Source organism: Pseudocercospora fijiensis (genome assembly GCF_000340215.1).
Source record: "Pseudocercospora fijiensis CIRAD86 unplaced genomic scaffold MYCFIscaffold_4, whole genome shotgun sequence".
NCBI classification, from domain to species: Eukaryota; Fungi; Ascomycota; class Dothideomycetes; order Mycosphaerellales; family Mycosphaerellaceae; genus Pseudocercospora; species Pseudocercospora fijiensis.
In genome coordinates, this window is record NW_006921535.1 from 6035578 (window position 1) to 6060212 (window position 24635).

The following is a 24635-nucleotide window of genomic DNA, read 5'->3' on the forward strand; positions in this document are numbered from 1 at the left end:
ATAGCGTAACTAGTAAGGCTAGGATTCGACTAGATTAGGTAGTAAGGCTAATAGAACCTATTTATACAAACCTATACGCGCGAGGCGTTTAGCTCTTCTAGTGTCTAGCCTATCTTATACTAAGCTCGAAGGGATACTCTAGCGTAATTAGTCGATCTCGTCCCGGATCTTATCCCTAAGTTATTAGGTCTAGATAACTTATTAATTTAACAGTTGTCTAAATAGCTAGCGTATCTTATTACGTAGGACGGCTAGGTTAGCGGCGTTTAGGATTTCGCCGTTAGCGTCTTTAGCGGCCGCGTTAGCGCTAGCGGCGTTCTAGTTCTCGCGTACCGGGACTTTACGTAGCGCGCCCTCTCGTAGGCATTAAGGCTACGGATTCTCGTAAGCTAGCTACTTGCCGTTGCGCTAGTTTTAGAAGGATAGCCCTATAGCTACGTTATATACTCGCTAGTAGTCCGCGACTAGACGCCTAGCTTCTATACCTAGGAATGCGTTAACTAATCGGCGGCGCTATATCTACTATCGAGGAGGTAGGTTACGCTCGACGCTAGGCTCTACGTATACTAAGTCCGTACGCTAGAACTCTAGGTCTATCTCTTAGGATATATCGGCTATATATTTAGCCGATACGGATAGGAATAACGGCTCTTATTGTCGGGGTCCTTGCTACTATATCTTAGGACGTTAATACTCTAGTTTAGGACTCCGCTACTAAAGCTCCTACTACTAAGTACCTTATTAGTAAAGCTTAGGACCTAATAAAGAGGACTCTAGACTGCTCGGGGCTAGAAGCTCTTACTATTCGGGCTTAGGGCTCTGTTACTCTATATCCTTCTATTTAGGCTCCGGACCTTGTTACTTAGGGTCGATAGAAACCGGTAAGGACAAAATAGGACTACTCGGGACTAACAGCTCTAAGGCACTAAGTTCTCGTAGACCTAGGGGGAAAACAATCGGTAAGGACCTATAACGTACGTATATAATACGTCGCGTACTAGCTGCTAAAATCTTCCGTCGACGACGTAGTTATAGACTAGTATCTAGACTTATAGGCACTACTATATCTAGTAAGGGTAGTGCTAGTTCTAGAGTAGGAGCCGCTAAGTCGTTAGATTCTATCGTATCTAAAATAGCAAGTTCGTTACAGAGTGCAATTAGCGTCTTCGCTGCTACTACAACTAAAGAGCGGTTAACTGCCTAATCCTAAGGGAAACCGAGGGTAGAACTACCTCTAGCGTCCGAGAGTTTTCGCGGTATATATTCTTCTAGAGGCTAATAATAAGTAGTAATTGTCGTAACGACTGCTATTAACAGGTCTCTTTGCTTCTAGTATACTAACTTAGCGTAACCAGCGTTAGCTAAGAATTCGTTAAAGCAAAAAGCAATATTTAACGAGTAGGCGTCTAAATCGGGGCGTACGGAAGCTAGTATATTTATAGAATAAGCGTAGGCTTAATAATCTTATAAGTATAGGATAAGTATAGAGTTAAGGAACTAGGCAAATATTAGGTAACTATTAGGGTGCTTACAAGCTCTTACCTTGACTAGTGCCCGCTTCGGCAGGTGTTAGTGTCGTGTAGGCAAACCTGAATAGGGAAGGCGGGCCGCTATATTTGGCAATTAGAGGGCTACGCGGCGTAGGGCGCCGTCGGTATATAGCTACGTATATACGGAAGATAATATACGGAATTTAGAGGACTGTCGTAATCGTATCGAACGTAGGTAGATATTATAGTTAGGTAGGTAGGTCGGTGCCGCTAGTACGGGACCTCGCGGTCGCGTTAGGCGGCAGCGGTAGGGGTTTTTTGCTTTTTTTAAGGTGCCCGTTCGTCTAGTACTCGGGTACTATTTAAACGGATCTAGATCTAACTAAAGCGAAGCTACTAATTGTTACGCGAGGGACGATTAGTAGGTTAGCAAAGGTATAGTATTAGTAAGGTATCTACGGTTTTATAGAAGTATATATAGGCCCGGCGTTCCGTACCTACTATAATATCCTTTCTCTAAGATAGGAGGACGACGCTTAAAATAGAATAGTTTATAGATAGAGAAAGACTATAATAGATAGGTATCCCCTAGGGCTCTACTATTTTACCTATACTATTCCTCCTATTTGCCTCTATACTCCTCCCTAAACTAGAAAGCCCTTAGATAGTAGTAATAGGATTTGTTAATAATACTAATATTATTATATATAGCAAGTCTATAGAGCAAAACTATAGGAGACTTAAAGAGGCCTACGAAGAGTATATAGAGTAGGTAAGGAGGGGTAGAGTAGTATCTGCCCTTTAGAAGTACTAGCCTATCTGCTTTATAAGAAGTAGGAGGAAATATAACCTATATACTACTATCTAGATCCTAGGATACTATATATAACTAGAACTAGATATTAGACTCCTAGGGGTCTAGCTAGATAGTAAGCTTAAATAGGGGCTATATACTAGAAAGGCCTAGGAGAGAGGCCTTACTAATATATAGTCCCTCTAGGGACTATATAAGTTAATATAGGGTACTAGCTTCTAGAGAGCAAAGTACCTATATAGTATAATAGTTAGACTAGCCCTAATATACAGTTACTAAATCTAGGTCTAAGGTAATACTAGAAGGAATCCGGGGATACTAGAAGTACCTCTAGAAGCCCCTTAAGAAACTATAAAATACTAGGCTAAGATATATCCTAGGAGCTTATAAGAGTATACCTAAAGCTATCCTCTAGAAGGAAGCTAATACTCCCCCTACTTTCTATACCTAGGACATAGGAAGGCTCTTAGTAATAAAGAGGGATAATCTCCCTATATAATAGTATATAAGGAAAAAGTATAGAGAAATAGAGAATAGAATTAGGGGCCCTAAGGGATAAAACCTAAAAAGAAGAACTACTACCTAAGAATAGGTTACTAAGTTAGTTAGCTAAGAGGTAGGGATATAGGGAAGTATAGCCCTACTCTACTTAGGAAGGATATAGTAGAGTAAGAATACTTAGATAGAAAGATAGGAGAAGAAGAGGATGTGTTATAAAAACTTTTTTCCTAATAGCGACGATCCTATCGATAGGATCGCTTAGAATCGTCGGAATCCTTAGAATCCTTAGAATCGTAGGTTAAAGATTCTATCGATCGTAAGCGATCCCTAGGATAGGCTATCCCGAAATCCGAGGGACTATAGAGCTAAGGAACGTCTAAAATTCCTAGGAACGTAAAGAACGCGGGACCTAGAGCCCGACTATTAGAGCCCGGCTACTATTGCTTTGCTACTGCGAGATATTTCGGGATACTACGCATACACACACACCAAAATTAGCGGTTTCATAGGTTGTTTTATAAATAATTTTTTTTCGTTAGAATTTCGTTAAATATAGCCTAGATTACGTTAAGTTTTTTTTAAAAGCCGACGCTTAATAAGTAGAACTTTACAAAAAAGTATACTTAAGATACTCGAGATTCTTTTCTCGATTCTACGATAACTACTAGGTATTAAAACTTAATAATCTAGAATAGTCTTCTTAGTAGATAGAGCTTTAAGACCTGTTTTTTATATTTCTAAAAATAGTAAAGTATAGGTTAGTAAAAGCTAAAATACTATATTATATATTTCTTCCTCCTAGCTTTAGTTTCTTAGGAAATCTAGAAATTTTATATTTTTTTATAATAATATACTAGAAATAGAGTACTTCTCTACTATATTACTAAGCCGTAAACCTACTAGAAAAAAAAGAAAAACTAGAAGTAGAATTTCTTAAAAAGCGAATTTTCTTTTCTTTAAATCTATTTATCTAGAGGGTTTACGGCTTAGTAATAAAGACAAAAATATTCTATTTTTAGTATAGTATAACATGTTAGTTTTTATTATTAAGTCGATTAATCCTATCGCTAGGATCGCTTAGGATCGCCTTACGATCGCTTAGGATCGCTTCGCGATTAGGAAAAATATTTTCGTAATATAGGAAGAGAGACCCTATAGTAGGGTTAGAGTAGACTAGTAGCCTAGTAGATAGGGCACTAGGAGAGAGGAATCTATCTCTACTTAGAATAGCTAAGACTAGTTACCTTATTAGTTATATAAATTAGGAAAGAGTATATTAGCCTAAGATAATACCTTATAAAAAGGAGAGTCTTAGAGATTACCCTAGAATACTAGTACGGCTAGAGAACCTATTTACTAAAATATATTACTATCTTCTATCCCTTAAGAAAGGGCTAGTAGGAGATATATAGAAAGGTAGGAATAAGTAACTAGAATACTCTTACTATAATAAAGAAAGGACTCTTAGTAATAGTAAGGTAGCTAATATAGGAAGGGGTACTCGACTAGTTCTTAATAGTAAAGGAGGAGATACTAGTATAGTATTAAAATAAAGATAGTAGAGTAGAGGAGGGGGCTAAGGAGGGAGAAGGCTAAAGCGTACCTAGTAAAAGGAGTAGGTTAGGGTAACTACTAACTAATACTATATAAGGTAATATAGATAGGAACTAGGGCCTATAGAGGATAGAGCTTAGGGAAAGAGGAGTTATTATACTACTAGCTTTTCTCCTTAGATATATAAAGTAAGGCTATTTATCCTAGTTAGGAGTAGACTAGTAATAAAAGACTTTAATATATATATAGCAACTACTATCGTTCTTATTATTTTATCGAGCCGTAACGTAGAATCGAAAATACTATACTATACTATCTTTAATTCTAAGAAAACGCCCTCGTTAAAAAACTCTACTTACGACTTCACGGTTCAAAAAAAAAAACCTTAACAAAGACACACACGCAAACATAATCCTTCCAATCCAATCTATCCCTATCCCCCCTCCTACCGTAACCGAACAAACATCTCCACCTCATCCCTCGGCACAACCGCCCCATTAATCCTCCAATTCTCCGGCCTCTTCCCCCCTTCAATCCTAACCTCATACTTCATCACCACAAGCGCAAGCAACAACTTCATCTCCTGCGAAGCAAAAAACCTTCCGGGACACGCATGTCTCCCATGACCAAAAGCCAACCACTCGCAACCCGTGGCAATCAGTGCAGAATTCTTCAACGCGAGAGATCTCTGCAGACGATCGGGGTCAGCGCCCGCCGAGATTTTTCCGAGGTAGTCTTCCCGCGGTCGTGAGAAGCGGAACGCGTCCCAAGAGTCCGGGCGCTCGGGGTAGAATTTGGGGTCGAGGTGGATGGAGTAAGTTGGGGCGGCGAGACGGATGCCGTGGGGGAAGTGGGTGCCGTCGGCGAGGGTGATGCCGTTGGGGTGTATGACTTGGCGTTTCATGCCGAGGTCTGCGAGGTTGGAGTAGCGCATGGATTCGCGGATTGTGGAGTCGATGCGGAGGAGGCTGTTGATTGCTTCTTTGGTCCAGATGCCGTTGTGTTGGGAAAGGACGCGTTCGCATTCTTCGCGGAGGCCGGAGAGGTATTCTTCTTTGGAGGGGGAGGTGTAGAGATCCAGGAGGGTGTTGGATATGACCATGGAGGTTGTATGGATAGCGACCATGTTGAGGAGGAGCAGGCGGCGGACGAGGAGGTTTTCGTCCAACTCGTGGGGATTGGATTTTGCGAGTTCGATACAGTCTACTAATAGCCATTGCAGTGCGTCGTTGGGAACCTCGTAATTTGGATCCTTGGTGTGGCCTTGGAGGTGGGCAAGTCGACGGCGGATCTCGGGCACGGCGATGTTGCTGCAGATTTGGAAATGCTTTCTCATTCCGCGAGTAAGAATAGGGCCGGCGATGGGTTGCAGGAGCTTTGGCACCGTCCTCATGATGGCGCCAGTTTTGAACACGGAGACAGCATACAGGCGGCAATGCTCCAGGAACTCTGGATTTCTGCACAAGGTCTTGCCAGCAAAGACACGGTTGGCGGCTCTGCTTACGATTTTCATGCAAGTCGGGTGCGTCTTGACCCTGGTCCATTCAGTCTTGTTGGCAGGCCAATTCTGCTCGGCCGAGATAACGTAAGTTATGCCATGCCTCGAGAACTGGATGTGTCAGTAAGTATGTAGTGCTTGATCTTTCATGCAATTTGATATGATCGTACCTTTTCATATCCCTCGACGATCATCTCGCGGGTGTATTTGAGCGTTGCGAAGCCTCCTCTGTATCGTGCAAACCATTGCTTCTTTAGACCAATCCATGCTTGCGAGTTGAGATACTTCCCTCGACTCGACAGCAGAGGAAGCACGAGAGCGGTTACGAAAATATATGCAATCAGCAATGCTCCAGCTGAGAAGACGAGACGTGAGGTCGTAATAGAAGTCTCCATGGCGGCGGCTATGGCTTGATATGCCGTCGATGCTGGCTTTGATTCGGGGTCATGGCAGTATTTTGTATGAATGGCAACCGCTCCGCCTCGTACATCTCGTATGTGATCGACGGTAGCCAAAGCAGCGATTGCACGCTAGAAGCGTTTCAGGACAGTCGTGCAAAGCTTCGTTTTGGCTCGTATTGCTCGCACGCCGGATCGTCGGCATAAAAACTTCACATTGTTACTATCGGAAGAAGGATTCCGGCTTCTGTGACGCGCTCAGCTTCGGCGGCGATGTCATACATCTTGTCCTATCTGTTTGCTGTAGCAGAAATGCAACTCTTGTTCTTGGCTCTGTGGCCCCTCAGGAACCTGCTGTGAGAAGCACTGGGGATGCACCAATTTCGGTACTCGCTCCACGCCGACGACCTATGAGATCAATGGTATTACCCCGAGATGTTCGGACAGCGAAGGCAACGGAACCTCTGGGTATGCAAAGTCGAAGATGAGGACAAATATGTCCATGTTGGAAGAAAGACATGAATGAGGTGTGATATTGTACGAGAGAAGCTCCTTCGATGGCTGGGGCGGGCGTCATCTTCCTTGCTCCTTGGCACTTCTGCAGCAAGGAGTCGCAAACTCTCCTTGACAACAAAGAATATTTCCTTGATGAAATTCACCTTCATTCATTCAGCTTACATACAATACAGCATGGTACCACGAATCCAAGCTCGCCAGCGAGCGCTCATTTCCGCAAGTCCTGCCTCCTCGACTCCTCCTCCTCGTCTTCCACTGGCTCTTGATATCCTCCAAAAGAACCTTCTCAGCCTTGCTGCAGGGACTTGAAATTTCCGGCCCATCTGTTGCCGAGCTGATATCCAGACCGCTCAAGGCTTCCGCAACGACATTCACTCGTGCCTCATTCATGCTGCACTCCACCCGACCCAGAGCCGCCCTCTGAACCCTCACCTGAAAGCACGGCACTCTCACTCGGTGCCTTCTCGTGAAAAGTTGGACAAGTCTGCTGCATGTGGGTGCCACCTGCATTGCTTGCATCTTGTCCTGGCATTTGAGCTGCATGTTCCCAAGCCGCCGGAACGAAGATCACGCTGTCAATACTGAATCTGTGTTTCTTCGACACTTCGGCTTGGCGAACAGCTTCCGCTGCCTCCTCTGCTCCGGCGAGTGGAATTTGCGAAGGTCTCACAATCGGCACCGCTTTGCTGCGCTTGCCGACATCAGACGAAAGGGCGCGGGTACGATTCTGCGCAGACTGCATCGCCGCCGTGGTGACACTCTCAGGCACGACGTGCTGTTGATGAGAGACTGGTGCGAACGCTGCAGCGTTCATCCGAGGTATAAATGCCGGCGCATTTGCTTGCTTCATGCTGTAAGGCAACGCTTTCTCCGAAGAGCCAGACGGGGCGAGTGGGTGTGGATACTGCTGCTGGTTCTGGACGTAATCGTGGCGTGGGCGTGGTGTCAAGGGAGGGGTTGTCACACAATCGGTCGGTGCGTTGCCTCGAGGCCCTCCAGGTGTACCATAGCGGCGCGGCGGTGGTATGAGGATGCTGCTGTTACAAGCGCGAAGTTGCGGCGCCTCGAGAAATTGGCCATCATCCTCAAAGCCTCGAGCCCGGTCGTGTTCGTCTCTCCACTCGAGGAGCTCCGGCTCGATAAACTCTGCGCGTACCTCTTCGATTGGGACACTTCTGCGGCCGAACATGTTGGTGTCTGCCATGGTGACAGTCGAGGTGTTGCGTTTGCAAGTTGTTTTGAGTCGGCTGTGTGGTTTTGAGACATGTTCGGGCGGGCCGAGACCGGGTTCACCTGTCATGTGTCAAGGGTCCGAGCAAACGATCCGAGCATTCACATGCAGGGTAAGTGATGCTGTCGAAGATGCGAAATGCTGTCGGCCTGCTCAGCGATCTCAAGACATTCACTTGATCCATCCTCCACCCATCGCAGTCCCAGCGACTTTCGTCCAGAATCCGCCTTCCTTCTTCGTATTCTTGGTCCCGTCTGGCGCTTCACCTTTACCAAAGACTTTAGCATCCATCTCTGCCTTGAGGTCTGGATTGATGCCTTTCTTCCTGAGCTTCTCCCTCTTCGCCTGTTCTTTCGGAGAATACTCATGCTCCGGCTTGGTATAAGGAGGAGGCTCATCCTTGGGCGTGATACCCCATTTCAGGCCCGCTTCTGCGAGATCTTTCTGGGAAGGCTTTGCTGGTCCATCATCTGCCCTCTTCTTCTGGTAGCGTTCGCGTTCCTGCTGGCGCTGATTGAAGGCGTTGTTCATAAAATTCATACTGGTCTCGATCAAGGAACTCCAGGATTATTTGTCGCAGCAAGCGGATGGCCATGAAGCTGCACATATATATGTGATCCAATCCTGCTGAGACACCCGCGGAATGCTGCGCCTTGCGAAGGATCAAGTCGAATGACGTTGTGTGGTCCACAGCTGTACCGGATTGCCTCCTCAGGCTGCGAAGCTCGTAGATACAATAGCCGAGTAGCCGGAGGAACGCCTTTGCCAAGCCTTGGTTCAATACGAAGCCACAAACGTCGGAGCTGCGATGCAAATCGCCCCGGCATTCTATATCAGCTTACCATACAAGGTAGCTCTATCCCTTATATACCCAATCAAGGTCGGACAGTCTGCCATGCGGTAAAAGACAGCGTATACAGATCAATTGAGGTTATCGCTTTCGGGATCGCTACTATAGTCACTAAACAAGTCATCGTTAGCAAAGTTGCCATAGCAAAATGGAGGACCTTGCAGGACGCGCTGATAAATTGGGCCTCGATGCACGAAATCGTGAAGGATCCGTCCTGAGCAACAAATGCGTCTGCCATCTGTCAGGTTCAGACGAATAAAGCCGTCCTCTGTACTCGCCGAGGTGTTCTTGTGAAGCCACGAGCAGAATGTATCGCTTGCGATCCGTATGCAGAGAATCTGTGCGAGGCGATGGACCGTATCTGCGCATTCCTCGTCGTCCCATGGGTAGCTCGCCTTAAGGCAAAACTCATCCAAATACGAGAGAAATAACATGAAGATATCCTCGGCAGCGAGTGAGTACGGGGCTTGCATGTCAAACGACGAGCCAAATGCTCTGAAAACTGGCAAATTCAGCATCACAAAGATCTTATCTCGCGGGTCGAAACATTCCAGATCTTTCATGTAGCCCATCGCGTTTTTGAGATGTTTCGACGCCCACGCAAGCTCTTCGTGCTGATATCCTTTGTTGATCGCATTGACAGTCAGCCCACCTAGGACTTTCTCGCAGCTATTGCTCAAATTCGTCGAATGCACACCGAGGAAATCCAAGTGGTCTGGCCGACGACTGAATACCGTGCGGAAATCGTCAAGAGAGCACCAGGAGGAGCCGTACCAGAACTGCAGCTTTTTTGAGTTGATAATCTCTTGAAATATCCAGGCTCTGGTGAAGTAGACATTGTGCGTGAGCTGCAATATATCTCCACCCACCTTGACCAGCATCTGCGCACTTCCACCTAATCTGTGGGATATCCAGGTCCTGAGTGTTGAGACTTCCACTTCATCAAAGCCTGGCTCAAATTGGCCTGGGGGCGCCAGTCTACCAATGCCATTCAAGGTATGGACAGCCGTTGTCGTGGACTCACTGCCTGCGCCAAGCCAAGCAATAACTAGGCCCGCGTTCTCATATACACTCCACATCCGGCTAACCTGTACACTCTTCTCTTCCACATCACTCTGGTTGATGCAAACAGCATCGATCCAAAGGCATTTGGCGCGATGCACTTCATTCGCGGTGGTGAGCCACGACTGGAGAAATTTTCCTAGATTTTGTGCCACACCCAGTCTCTGGTTATCGACCGTGATGTCTACCACCGGCTTCGGATCGCCCCAGCAGTAGGACAGAGCGATGTAGTCAGCATCAGTCCTTGGGCGATGAAGAAGAGTGCAAGAGATCGCATCGGGTCGGCTAATGTCCGAAATGCGAAGCACTCGTATCTCGTTCTTTCCCAGCGGAGCGTATCGGAGTGGAGGCAGAGCTGTTTCCATTGAGATGTCCTGGTTAGAGCCAGAGGTCAAGTGTGTGAAGATCCATGTATGCGATTCTGCATGTATAAGAGAGCTTGAGGCAATGGAGATTCGTGGTGGCGGCCCGGATGCAGCCAGCCAGCCGCAGAGATCAGGCGCCTATTGCTTCAGCCTGCCGTGGTAGACACCTCCCTAAATTGACGCTTCACAGTTTCCGCGACCGACAAGTTCCGCAACATCTTCAGCAAAGTCGAATGCGACAGCAGCTCCGCCGACCGCCCCGATCTCTATACCATTTCACCTGCTCAGTACTTCCTTGCGCTCTGAGCTGATAAGTAAGAAGAGCCCGCTTTGGAAGAGATACACCTGCTTTCTCTGTATGGAGGCATCGCGCACACCGTACCTATGACGAATGCTGCCAGAACCATACCACGACAAAGAGAGCATGTACTAGCAGCTCATCGATATCTGTATCCCATCTGGAGCTGATGCGAACTTCGGGACCAGTTACGGCGCCTGGAAAACACAACGAAAACTAGATTTCAGCACCTTTCAATGGGTTTGGGTCGACTTACGTCTCCTTCTCGCCCTTGTCGCTCCAAGATTTCGCCTTTTATATCCGGGGATACCTCGAGACCATAAAAGTGCTCGCAGTAAGGAAGGAGGTGTATCGTTCCCACGACTTTCAGCATTTTTGAGCTGATTTGGAAGAAGCTGGGAGGAAGAGCGAGATATTGATTCCACCACTTTTCCAGACTCCTCCGCGGATTCAAGCGCACCTAACTCCTGTCAACGAATCTGTCACCTACACAAATTCGCCCTTCGTATCTGGTGCGGCTCTGGACTTCGAGACCGCGGAGAAGCGCACAGTAGAGAGTGTGATACGAATATCACCAACTTTCGGCCTTTCTAGCGGGTTCGATGAGCTCGCTCTTGTCAACGCATCTGATGTATCGCTCACGTACTTTGCCCTCCGTTTGTGGTGTTGGTTTGAATGACAGTACCACGGAGCGACCTGAAGGGCAGAGGTAGATGCATTTTGATCCTAGAACTGTCAAGTATAAGCGAAGTCAGGTGTACTTACCTGTTTTCCACGCACTGGTCGCTCGCATACTTCGCCTCTCGCATCTGGTACCAGCTCCATCCTTGGAAACACGGCATAATCTGCAGCACGGGATCAGATGCAGTTTCACCCCCAAATCACCAATTTTGGGTAGATTAAGGTGTACTTGCAACCCTCTCATTCGTCTCGACCTTCGCATTTGGAATCTGCCCCGGTACTAGGTCTTGTCGTCGCGAGCGGTGTCTCTCTCTCGGCAATCATTATATCCCAGTCGTGCTCTATTGCGCGCTTGCTCTGTCTCCTTCTAGACGCTCTGTATGCACATTTCTAACTATATGTAGACACAAGCGAGGCTCCAGAGCGTAGAGGTCTAGATGGAGATGCCGCTTGCTTGGGATGAGCATTAGAGTGTTCCAGACCATCAACAAGACGAAAATTCCTTTTTTTTCACTTCCAGCGGATTTCAGCAGCATTCGGCTGATTTGGAGGCACTTCCGGCGTGATTCCTCTCGCTCATGAAATCGCTTCGCTGCAGGTAGAGCCGATGCAAACCCCAAGACCATGAAACCCCTCGCAAAGGCGAAGAGAATGCAGTTCTGCTCTCGATTTCAGTAATTTTCAGCCATTCCCGGCTGATTTGGGTATACTTGCCTCATAGTTACCAAACTCTCGCTCTCATATCGCATCGTTGCAGGCAGAGCCGGTGTAAGCTTCAAGACCATTGAAAAGCATAGAGCATAAAAGCAGAGGCCTCTTAATGCTACTCGAGGGGAATTGCTACCTCCTTTCAGGCGCTTCGCATTGTATATAGGTCTGTGCTCTCGGTTATCTCGGTTCTAAATTGATACCTGAGGCAAGCTGAGTCTTAGCGAAGCGCCTGAACTCAAAACGTTGAAATCGGACACTACACTCCCGAGAACACAGATCTGGACATTGAATAGTATAACAACTAGAGGTCTAAGCGTGTTACATATATAAAGGGGGTTCTAGAAGGCACGTAAGTGAATAATTTAGGCGTATTACGTAAAGAAAATATATAGAATTGCGACCTATAGAAAAATAAGACTGTTTTTACGAAGGGATAGTTTAATAGTTATATAAGCTCGCGTTTGTTATACGAACACCTATATTAGACAATCTACTAACACTCGTATCTGCTATTTGAAATACATAATCCCCTTAAGAAAGACCTGCTCTATTACCTCTAAGTGTTTTTAAATGCGTGTCTTACGCTTTACTTAGTCTATATACCTTAGCTTATAACTAGCCTATATGCCTCTTGTTTCCGCCTACAAAGCCGCGCCCTTATCTCCTATTACTAGAACCTTCGTAAACACTCTACTAAGCATCGCGCAATACTACTAGACCTTTATTAACCTTTAAATACTCTAAATAAGTATTACTAAAGCCTCCGCCTATATTAATCTCCGCCGCTATTAAGAGCGATACTCGAGTGCTGCTATATATCTTCTAATAATACTACTTCCGACACCGCCGACCCTTACAAATACGCTATATTAGTCCGCATAACTATAATAAGTCCGCTATGCCCGGCGAATACTTAAATATATTAAAGCGCTAGTAGAAAGCGGCAAAGGTTTCTACTAGTCGCGGTCGTAGTAGTAGTCGCGGTCGGCTAACTTATCGTAGTCGCAGCGGCGGTGCTGCTAGCCTATCGCGTTAAGAAGATTAGCTAATATATTAACCTCGAGCGCCTACGGTTTATCGTAGCCCTATTATACGTAAAAAGCTAATATAGATATACGACCTATCTCCTACATTGCCTACTGTCGATGCTTTAATAGAAGAGTAGGATGCTTACTTTAGCGTCGCCTGTGCTATAATTAAGAACGAGGACACGCTGCTTTAATAGGTTTAGTAGTTAGTCTAGAATGCCGGCTAGAACGAGGCCGCCTTAGTATACTATCGCTAGATTATCTGCTACGGTCTTCGCAAGGTCTTAAGACTACTGTATCCTTCGCGTAACTCTAAGCCCTCCGACCTATAGATTATAGTAGTTCTCGCCTTAATCTTCGGTTAATAAGATATACTTATAATCGCTCGTACTAGCGTAGGCAAGGCGTTAGTCTTTTAGGCCTTTACCCTCCTAACTAGTATAATAACGCTCTAGATTGTGCCTCTAACCCGCATTACAGAAGAACAGGGTACAGATATCGAGTAGGCTATACGCTAGCTCCGCCTAGAAGAATACATACTTGTTAGTATATACGTATTAACCGCCGACATACTTAAGAAGGACCTAGATATACTAAAGAACATTAAGAACAGCAAATACAACTATATTATCTATAGTCCTAAACAAGCTATAACTCTAGCATTTTAAGATGTCGTACGTGCGATTAAGCTAATACTAGGTTTATAGGTATAGGATAAGGCTTATCTTTATCTTAAGTAGAAGGACTTCCGTAATAGCTATAGCACTATTTATTTGCTTCGGTAGCTAATAAGTATTAACACCGTACTGCTAGCGTATTCCGCTATAGTCTCCGATAAGACTAAGAAGTATCTTATTAATAATAGTCTCCGTATCTAGAGTTTAGCTACGCTATATACGTAGATTATCCGCGGCAGCATTAATCGTCCGAATAGCAAGTATATCCTTTAAATTCTTAAGCAAACTAAGACTAATAACTTCCGGTATCTATACTTCGTATTACGTAAGGCAATCGATAATAAGGGCCTCGCAACTCCGTAGAACATTTAGAAGACAATAATCTTTATCGACGGCCGAGGCTTAGTAGATAAGGGTCGTTTGTAGCTTATGCTATAGCTTATTTAGCTTACTAATTATGTTAAAGGGCCTGCCTAGGGCGACCGCAAGTATATATAGGATAGTGCGCCGATAGAGGCTAGAGCACTGTATACGATTAATATATACGAGATTGTCGGCTTCTATACCGCTTATATAGCTAAGATCGATAAGGATAAGCGATACTAGGAGTTTAAGAAGCTAGATTCCCGTATCCGCATTCTTTAGGGCATACTAGCGATAGTAGTTAGCATTAATATCCTAGATATCGAGCTAGTCTACTAGTGCAAGTTCCCTATTACTAGGGATCTCGATAATCTTATATAGAAGCTTAGTCGTACGGCGCATATCGCTAGTCTTACCGCGCTTGCTATTATCTTCTTACCCTAGTATATCGACGATGCATTTAAGCGTATACCGGCTAAGTCTAACTATCGATCGATAATCCTAAGAGAGCCTACTACTATTCCTACTATAAGCACCGCTATAGCTTAGGCTTCGGCCTACTACCTAGTAGCTATTATACTAGTCCGCCTAAGCTACCTCCGATATATTACTGTCCCTAGCGAGGATTTTAATAAGGATAATACCGATGCTTTGTTCGATAAGTTTAATATAAATAACGAAGAGGAGGGTAGTAAGGAGGACGATGCTAACGATACGATCTATAGTGCTAGCTTAGGTAGCACTAGCAATACTAGCAATCCGGGTCCTAGGCTTTTTATCGACAACCTATTCTATACGGTAGTAGAGAAAGCGATCGCCGATAACGCAAGTAAGAAGCCTTAGAATTCGAAGGAGATTAGGTAGCGCAACGCTATACCTAATATCTTAAGATATATCTAGAATACGCGCTATTACCCTAACCCCGAATACCGCCGCTGCTTCCGTACTATAATGCTCTAATTCTATAAGGAAGATTAGTATACATTCCCTCCGGACAAGGAGGTTGTCGGCACTAAGGACTACTATAGTATATGTAATCTAGAACTACTAGAGCTGCTTTTCTAGAGAGAACTACTACCGACCCCGAAGCCTATTAAGGCTCTAACTATAAACTCTATATAGGCCTTTGCCTTGCGAGATCTCTCGAATTAGGTATTATAGCGTATTAAACAGCTCTACGAAGACCTATACGAGAACCGTATATTCGAGGTCGTACTATCTAACTTCCTAATGCCGGATCTAATACTATAGGATCTATACGAGCTCTTTAACGAGAAGTATAGTAAGGACGTCGAGAGCTTTAGTAGCGTAGACGAGACTAAGATCGAGGAGCGTATACTAGCATTTATATTATAGCTCCGCGAGAATAATAAGCACTAGAGAGACGTGCTACTATAGGATCTAGTCTAGGAGATTAATCGTGTCGCTAAGTAGGTTCTTACTAATCGTGCTACCTAGGTTAAGTAAGACGAAAAGAATAAAGCCGAGAAGGCTACAAAGGAGGCTATAAAGGAGGCTATAAAGGCTAAAGCTACCGCCCGCGCTATAGCTATAGCAGATACTACTAAGCCTAGTCCTTCTTAACTAATAATATAGGTATAGCGCCGAGCATAGATTAAGTAGAATATAGCTAACTTAGCTAAGGTATCGTAGCAACTTCGTAAGAATTAGCTTCGTAAGACTGCTGCCGCTAATCGATCTTAGAGTCGTAGTAGATGTACGGCAGAAGACGAAGACTTCGAGGCAGTAGAGCGTCTTTAGTAGTAGGTAGCTCGTCTCTCTAGCCTAGCATCTAGTCGTCGCTTAAGTCGCTCTACTCGTCTATCTGCGCGTAAGTTAGCTCGTCGGCGTAATATAGGCTAGTAGGAGGGTAATAATAAGGAGGATAAGCTACTCTTTAGTCGTTATTAATTTAGCACAATTACGCTAGCGGTCCTTAGATATAGATAGAAGAGGGAAGAGGGAAGAGTCTCGTATAGGATACAATGCTAGAAGGATAATATTAAAACAATAGGCGGCGAGCATAGATTAGTAGATTAAGAATGCTTTCTGCTTCTATAGTTGTTCGGGAAGAATCTAACAGTATCTTTAATTAGTGCTGCTACTATTACTAGGTCTTTAAATATATAGTAATCCTTATCCGGGTTTAAGACGGCTAACTAGGCGCGGCGTATAGCTTGTGCCTAGCTAATAGGCGTTTGTTATCGTATAGCTATAGCTATAGTAGCTTGTGCCTACTGCTACTAATAGGCGTTTGTTGTCGTATAGCTACATTACCCTATACCTACTAGTAGGCGTTTGTTGTCGTATAGCTATATTAGCGTATAAGCGTGTCCGGAAGGATAAGCGTAGTGCTTATCGTCGTTACTAGCTAATCTATCTATCCTTAAGCGTGTCCGGAGACTAAACATAGTGCTTATTGTCGCTAGCAATTGTAGCCTTAGGCATTCAACTAGACTAGCAGTAGTCGGCGGTAACGTATAGCCGTTATTATTGCCTTGCTATTGTCGTAAATAGCGTAATACTATTAGTAGAGGCAAACCTTACCTGCGATACGCTAGTGTGGACCTGCGCTTCCTAGTTTAACTTCTTCTTCTTCTTCTTCTTCTTCTATACATATACTAATATACTAACACCCCTAGCAATATACTAGCTATCGGCTTCTTAGTAACAGTGTCGATACCTCTTTATCGTATATAGGTAGCTTTATAGCGATTAACACTATTCCTTGCTAGTTCTACGACTTGCTACCGATAGAGCCGCTTATCTAATAGTTAAGGTTCCTTAGCAGGTAGTTTGTTTAGTCCTTTTAGTCTCCGATAGGCTTTATCGACATAAGACGTTACGAAGGCGACTCTCCTAGCGAGTAGGTTGTTTTCTATAGCTTTAGCGGGCGCCGACTACGCATTTAACCGAAAGAGTATAGTTTTTATTAGATCGCAGTCTTGTCTTAGTATAACAAACTGCGGGTCTCGGGTAGATTAGCGGAGGTAAAAACTCTTTAGTAAGGTATACCTATAATGCGGCTAACGGTCTAACTCGGTAAAAACTCTTTAGTAAGGTATACCTTAAGTAGCGGCTCGATAGCGACTCTCCTACTAAGTAGATAGGATAGGTTCGTAGTATTGCTATAGGCCTAACTCGGTAAAAACTCTTTAGTAAGGTACACCTTAAGTAGCGGCTATAGGCTTCCTACGTTCGGATTCTTTATAGGATAATATACGCGTATCTAGTTAAGTCGGCGTAACGCCTTCGTAGGGACTATTAGTTATAATAACCTTAGTCGTTACGTAAGGGCCTCTAGTATACTTATTAAGCCCGAAGGCGCTTAGTCTTAGTCTTAGTCTTTACTGCTATACGACTACAGCCCTTTACGTATTAAGACTACTATTCGACTATAGTACGCACCGATCCGAAAGCGTATTAAGACTGTTATCCGACTATAGTGCGCCTCCTTTTGTTCTAGTAAGCGCATCGACATTGCTATACAACTGTAACGCGCTCGACAACCTCTTCTACGGTATCTCTAATACTAAGGGCGCGTTACATCTATTATTGTCTAGGTACTAATAGGTATCGCTTTAGCGAATAGGCTATTGTGTTTCGCTTAATAAGTCCCGTCCTACATACCTTGTCTTCGGTTATACGTGCTGTAGTTAGTAATAGAATGCGCTAATTGCTACGTATACGCGTATATATACTTATACTTATTACGCGTACCTATAGCAAATAGGCTATATATAATTCTAGTGTGTTTCGGGGCGTATGCTTCTATAGCCGCTTAGTGCCGCTAGTTAAACAGATCCCTAGATGCAATTGCTCTTATCTATACTATCTTATATAGCAGCTAGTCCTTCTAGTAGATCGTAACTAAGATTTAAGCAAAGGAGGGCGTTAACGTAAGAGGGCTATTACAGCTTCTCGAAGAGTGCTTACGCTCGATATACGTTATCGCCTCGCGTATCTATCCTTGCCGTATATATTATAGTGCCTATAAGAGTACGCGGTATAATAAGTATAGTATTAGTATTAGTATCTCGACTTCTCGACTTCTCGGACTTCGGAGGCGGTTCCTAGTGCCTAAGGCGGCCGTCGTTATCGTATTAGACACTTTTGCTAGCGCTATTTACTAGAAATGCGCTTAATCGACGTATCTCGTCGTAGGCTCGTAGTAGCGTAAAAGTAGTAAAGTCGGTATTATATTTTATTATAATATACGGAAGGAAGTAGCTATAACGTTTAATCCCGCTAATTAGGCGCCCTGCTATACTAAATCCGGGTCTTAGCGGGACTCGATATCCTAGTCGCTTCCTCGACTTTACGGTTCCTACTTCCTCGTAATATAAGCGACTATTAGCATACTAGCGACTATTAGCATACTAGCGACTATTAGCATACCTAAGGCTACTAGTAAGCGCGTTAATAGCTAAGGCAATGTACTCGACTACAAGAGCAAACCTGCTTAGCGAGCTTATAAGGATATAATAGAAGAAGGGCCTACTTAGCGAGCTTATAAGGATATAATAGAAGAGTAGTAAAGAGCTAGTATATAGGTTAGCTATCGACGTACGACTAAGACTACCGACAAGCGCGTTAATAGCTAAGGCAACGTACTCGACTACGAGGGCAAACTACCGCTAAGCAAGCGCGTTAATAGCTAAGGTAACGTACTCGACTACGAAGGGCAAACCTACTTAGCGAGCTTACGAGGACATAATAGAAGAGCCTGCTTAGTAGCAAGGATAGTGTCCGTATCGCTAAAGAAGAAAGAAAGCCGTAGATATGAATTTTGATATATATATAGCTCTTATTGTTATGCCCTTATAATAGAGTAAGGAACGATATAAGACGACTTTACTTTGCCCTCCTACCGTTAGCTTTGTAATACTTCTAAGCGTTAGATTACATGCTTTGGATCCGCCGAGCCTTTATATACTAGTAGCATCGACTATTTCTAAGTCTAGGTTAGCAAAGCCCTTATCGTCTACGAACGGCTTATATAGGAACGCCGTATTGTTATCTACTACGCTAGCAGCGACGGGACCTCGATTAGTACCGCTATTAATACGTTCCCTCGCATTAGCACTATCGATCTTATCTATACTATTAGTAGCAGTATTAGCCGACGTGCGAGTTACGCCTCTAACTAGGCGTATATTAGCCTAATATAGTGCCTCGATAGCTAGTACGATTTAAGCTACGCCGAGCTACTAAATATCGTCTAATAGGACTCGTATATCCTCTTCTAGGCTATCCTATAGCTAGACTTTAGTAAGACTATCTTCGATTAGCTTTAGAGTAAAGGCTACGATATAATTGCTAATCTTCTTCTCGGTATAGTAGCTAGTGCTCTTAGGTCCTAGGCCTTCGAATATGTTACGGATATTCTTCGAAGCCTCGCGGTTCTAAGAGATAAGCTCTATAGTAGTAGCGATGTTATAGGTCGAATTGCTATAGGCTTTAATGTCGTCTATGTACTCTTTATTATATAGCTTAAGTAACTCGTCGGTAGCAATACCCCTACCGCTATCTATCTTAACTACGGAAGACTCGAGGATTGTATCCTAGAGATCCTAGTACGCTACGCTACTTAACAACTACCGTATATATACTATCTCCCGACCGTAATTAAGCTAATAAGCGCTAAAGAAGTTTAGTATAAGGATGTTAATTATACGTCGAAGATACCCGATATCTATCTTACGGATTGCCTCGTAGATAGTAAGGTAGTTATCGATTTTAATTAGTATACGCGCTATAGTAGTAAAGTTAGGATCGACGATACGGCCGGTATTATCCTTACTAACCTATACTTTCTAAGTAAGGGCTATCTCGTAGACAGCTTCTACGACTTCTAGGTACTACTTAGGAGCAATATAGTTCTTAATTATATACCGTATAGCATCGATATAGCTCTTATTAGCTAACTTAGGATCTACAAAGTCGAGCTAGCTACGGTCGATAAAGATTCGAATAACTAAGGCTATAATGCGACTGCGATATAATCGGACTACGACCTGCTTAATAATACAGTACTAGTACTTCTTATTAGTTAGACGGATTACGCTATAGTACGCAGCATTATCCTAGTAGTTGTAAGTAAGCTTCTTGCCCTTGTCGCAGTTATTCCGTAGATAATAAGTCTTTATAGAGGTATAATAGGCGTTTATCTCGACGTAGAACATCGCTACGATAGGTACTATAAACTCCTTACGGTCGTAGGTACGGGTACTCTCGATACTGCCGGCTTAGACGCTACGAATACGCTCGATAGTTAGCTAGTCGCTAATAACGATAATAAGCTAGTCCTAGAATGCTTTATTATCTGGATTAAGCTTAAGAAACGACTAGAAGATATCGTTATATACTTTATAGGTCTCCTCGATCGAGGCCTTATTATAATCTAATACTAGTAGCGAGATAATAATCGTTCTACTATCTTTTAGGTTCTTAATGCGGATCTTGTACTATAGCAAACGCGATGTCTTAGTGCCGCTATTCTTCGTTAATTTATAGCTATTAAAGTCGAAGTCCTCGAACAGCTTCTTTAGCTCCGAACCGAATACAAAGCCTATCGCCTAGTCGATATAATATAGAGATACAGCCTTACGAGCGGCATCCTTCTTATAGCTACGTAAGATAACCTTCGGATTTAGCTTCTTCGTACGATCTAGTATATTCCGGCGGAGCGGCTTCTTTATTACGCGATATCGAGTAATATAAGAAGTAGTTATATTTCTCTACTTCGTAGATTAGCCGATAGCTTATATACCGTAACGATCCTAGGAGACATAGTAGTTATCGTAGATAATAACAACCGGCTGCTTCTTTATCTTCTTAGCTAGGGCAATAGTACGCTTACGATTCTCGATAGTAATCTTACGAGCGACTATCTAGATTGTCGAGTAGGCTAAGTATATACTAAGGCTACTAAGTATATTTACGATACGCCGCTTAATACCGGAAGTGTATAGGAACAAGCTAAAACCCTTCGCGAAGAAACAGGCTTTCTTTAAGGCTATAGACCGAGCTACTATCTAAGTAATAGTGTAGATACGCTTCTCGTATCGGCGGTGCTTGTCTCGTTCTTCGGCGGCATCCTTATCCTCCTAATCGTCGTCGTTATTATCGCCTCCGCTAGTAGCTAGCTACGATATGTCTATACTAACCTTAGTACGCTTGTTTAGTAGTAGACGCTCGAGCAACTTATACTATATTAGAGCGGTTTCTTGAATAATTTCTACTATATCTATAAGGTCGGCTAGCTTAACGGCCTTTATCGTATTATACTTATTAAAGAACTTCTATCTAATAAGCTTCTTTAACTTAGAGCGCAACTCTCGACCGCTAATTAAGCATTCTTAAGCAAAGTTGTTTAGAATGTACCTAATACGACGTCGATAGGTCTTGCTACCTAGCTTCTCGACCTACCGGCGGAGGAACTTTATTACGCCTAGGGACTCGATCTTAAACTATACTATTAGAGTCTCAAACTTCTCCTCGTCGGTCTTATCGGCTACTATACGCTACTATCGTGTCTTGCGCTTATTAGTAATAGTAGTAGGAGCTTTGCCTCGCTTGCCGCTATATATACGTAGTCTATCGATAGTATCTTCTTTATCCTCGCGATTAGATTCCTACTTATTAGCTAGATTAAAGCCTTCGACCTCGTTAGCTATTATCTCTATCTCGACCTTATCGTCGCTTACTCTATCCTCCTATTCTAAAGCCTCGCTCTCGAGGTCGTCCTTATCTTCTTGTCTAGCCTAAGAACTAATCTCTAGGATTAGCGCTTAATAACGAGCTGCGAGGCGACGTACCTATCGGCTAACTATAGTCTATATACGATTAATATCTAATGTTAGTAGTGCTGCGCTTAGGTCGCTCGATATGTTTCTAAGAGGGCCCGAAACTAGGCTACTGCCTATAAACGTAAAGGTCTGCGGCAGTAGATCGTCGAGGTCTATATCCTCTAGTATATCGTCGGATATAATAGCGGGCAGCGATGTTTGTTTAGTTAGTAATTAGTATACTTCTCGCAGCCTTGTCGGCGGATAATTAATATATAGAGGTAGTTAATATATAAATAGCAACTTTGTAAATAAGTGTTGCAAGATAGAAGAGAGTAGGTTAGACCTAGACGCGACTAGTCGCATAGTATATATAAAAGCATAGACCGAGAATCTACGGGAATACGCGCTAGCGTATGTAACTATCCGTACTGCTTCTTTATAGGTCGACGCGTTTCTACTACGCGTCTACGAACCTTAACCTTCGAATATTAACCTATAACCTTTAATAATAACGTCGACCGCTCTAAAGCTTATACGTAGAAGCTAATACCTCTTCTACGACAAACAAGAGCTATAGTATAGTATAGCTCTACTTAACGACTATCTCGAGCTATAGACCGCTATCGAAAATATATCCGATCTCTACCGGTACGTCGCCTATATTAAGCTACTCGATCCTACTAAAGACGCTAACCTTAAGGCGCTTATAGACAAGGACATTTAAGAGCTAGTTATCGAAGTTAAGGCCTTATTAGTCTCGTACTACGGTATACTAGTTAATTATCGAAGGACCCGAGAAGGACCTAGTTAATACTTTTAAGGAAGTCTTAGATTAATACTAATCGAGGTATGTATTTACCGTATATTACTTAGAGTTATACTAATAATATACAGATTATATAGGCGGACTAAAAGCTCCGCTAAGCGACCTCCGCTTATCGATTAGAATATAATACTATAACGTTATATCGATATAAATAGTATATAAAATGTCTTAGAATTACAGGCGTAACAAGCGCTAAGTGTTTATAGGTAAAATAAAGACGGTCGAATTTAGCTAACTTCTGCTACTTACTCGTAAAAGCATTAATATAATATTATATAGTATTATGCCTAGTAAAGAATCTACTTAGAATTGTACGCTCTATAACCTCTAAGTGTTTTCTTCTTAAAATATTAGTGTCGTAATATAGGTATGTGCTACTATCTACTAACCTATAGCTAAAGCCGGCTAGCTATAGTAAACCCGCCTTAGGAGATTAATAATATCTTAACGCCGCAACGTCGCATTTACTTCATTTTTATAGCGTTAAACTCGCAATTGTACGCGCTATAATATACAGTTCTAACAATTCTGTATTTCGCGTTATACGCTAAGTTGGTTATTTTAGCTATCTAAATCTAACAGTTTGTGTTTAGACCCTTGCTGCGCAAGGCGTTTATAAATAAACGGATAATGTCACTTAGCCTGCTCGCAAGGGTCTAATGGGAGATAGGGGAATTGGTGTATAGCTTCCCCGCCCATCACTCCGACATCTATTCTTACTAGCTGGTAACGGTGTAAACTTCAACGCCATAGGCAGGTATAGAGTCCAGAAGCAGAGGCCGTTTGATGCCACGTTGGGAGGATTGGGGTGACTGACCTTGTGCTCACTCGCCCATCACTCCTCCATCTCTTCCCGCCAGCCAGAGCCAGTACAAACCCTAGAACCATAGAATCACTCCCAGCGGAGAAGCAGTCGTAATATAATGCCCTGCGACAGGTAGGATCCGAATATTCTCACGCGCATACCACTCCTACAACTTTTCTTACCAGCCAAAGCCAGTACAAACCCTAGAACCATAGAATCACTCCCAGCGGAGAAGCAGTCGTAATATAATGCCCTGCGACAGGTAGGATCCGAATATTCTCACGCGCATACCACTCCTACAACTTTTCTTACCAGCCAGACCCCAAGACCATAGAAGCACTCACAGCCGAGAAGGACAAGCTTGTTTCTTTCGCGATTCGGGTATCGCTCCTGCCATTTCCGCACGCCAAGGCAGTCACATGTGCTGAACATGCAGCTGTCGCTCCAAAGTTTCGCCTCGTGGATCTGGTGCTGGTTCAAACGTCAAGACCTTCGAAGCGCTCACAGACGAGAAGGAAAAGCGTTTTCACGTACGCTCCTGTCGCGATGTGTGCATCGCCTCCTGCCGATTCCGAACGCCAAGCCAGTCACATGTGCTGAACATCCAGCTGTCGCTCCAAAACTTCGACCCGTGTATGTGGTGCGGGTTCAAACCTCAAGAGCATAGAAACGACTGCAGCGGAGAGGGGAGGTGGAGTTTCATGCCAATAATTACTGAATTCTGTCGCTATCTGGGTATCTCTGCCAAACGCCAAGCCAATCACATGTCCATGTCGGACATTTTGCCCGGGAAGGCGTCGCTCTGCGGCACCTGCCATGCGACTTCCATGTCATGCATTATCTCCCTCGTCATTCGCTGCACCCTAGCGTGCTCCATGATCTCGGCAGGCGCGCGGACCTTGCGCGCGGCAGGAATGGGGCTGCCAGCCTTCTTCTCGTCGCCGTTCTATGGCGCCTGATTGGCGGCTGCAACAGCCCCAAGACCTGTGCCGCCGTATGGCGAGTCGATGGATAGCTCTTGCCCATTATCGTCGTCGTCCTGGATCTCTATTGGCTCTTGCTTGCGCTCGGTGCCGTTCGAAGCAGAAGGACCAGCGTCGTTTCCGTCATTCTGCGAGCGACCAAGCGTCTGGCTGAGGTTTGACGACTCTTGCGGGACGTCTGCGTCGTCGAG

The 24635-nt window shown here is 44.0% G+C and overlaps 4 protein-coding genes across 4 annotated transcripts; all 4 read right to left on the minus strand.

Annotated features, from left to right (window-relative positions):
• Positions 1-4804: 4804 nt before the first annotated feature.
• MYCFIDRAFT_137369 (uncharacterized protein) lies at positions 4805-5932 on the minus strand (the record flags this gene model as incomplete). The annotated part of the gene is made up of 1 exon (XM_007928669.1): positions 4805-5932. A coding segment is annotated over one exon (1128 nt), but the record flags the coding sequence as incomplete, so codon positions are not given.
• A 2785-nt stretch (positions 5933-8717) lies between these two features.
• MYCFIDRAFT_211395 (uncharacterized protein) lies at positions 8718-9464 on the minus strand. Its single transcript, XM_007928670.1, has one exon. It carries the CDS (start codon positions 9422-9424, stop codon positions 8924-8926), a length of 501 nt encoding a protein of 166 aa, XP_007926861.1. The 5' UTR covers positions 9425-9464; the 3' UTR covers positions 8718-8923.
• Positions 9465-9844: 380 nt separating this feature from the next.
• Positions 9845-10279, minus strand: MYCFIDRAFT_46297 (uncharacterized protein; the record flags this gene model as incomplete). The annotated part of the gene is made up of 1 exon (XM_007927625.1): positions 9845-10279. A coding segment is annotated over one exon (435 nt), but the record flags the coding sequence as incomplete, so codon positions are not given.
• Positions 10280-11929: 1650 nt separating this feature from the next.
• On the minus strand, positions 11930-12255 carry MYCFIDRAFT_175126 (uncharacterized protein; the record flags this gene model as incomplete). The annotated part of the gene is made up of 3 exons (XM_007928671.1): positions 11930-12105; positions 12170-12203; positions 12232-12255. The coding sequence occupies 3 exons, from the start codon at positions 12253-12255 to the stop codon at positions 11930-11932; spliced, it is 234 nt and encodes a 77-aa protein (XP_007926862.1).
• Between the last annotated feature and the right edge of the window lie 12380 nt (positions 12256-24635).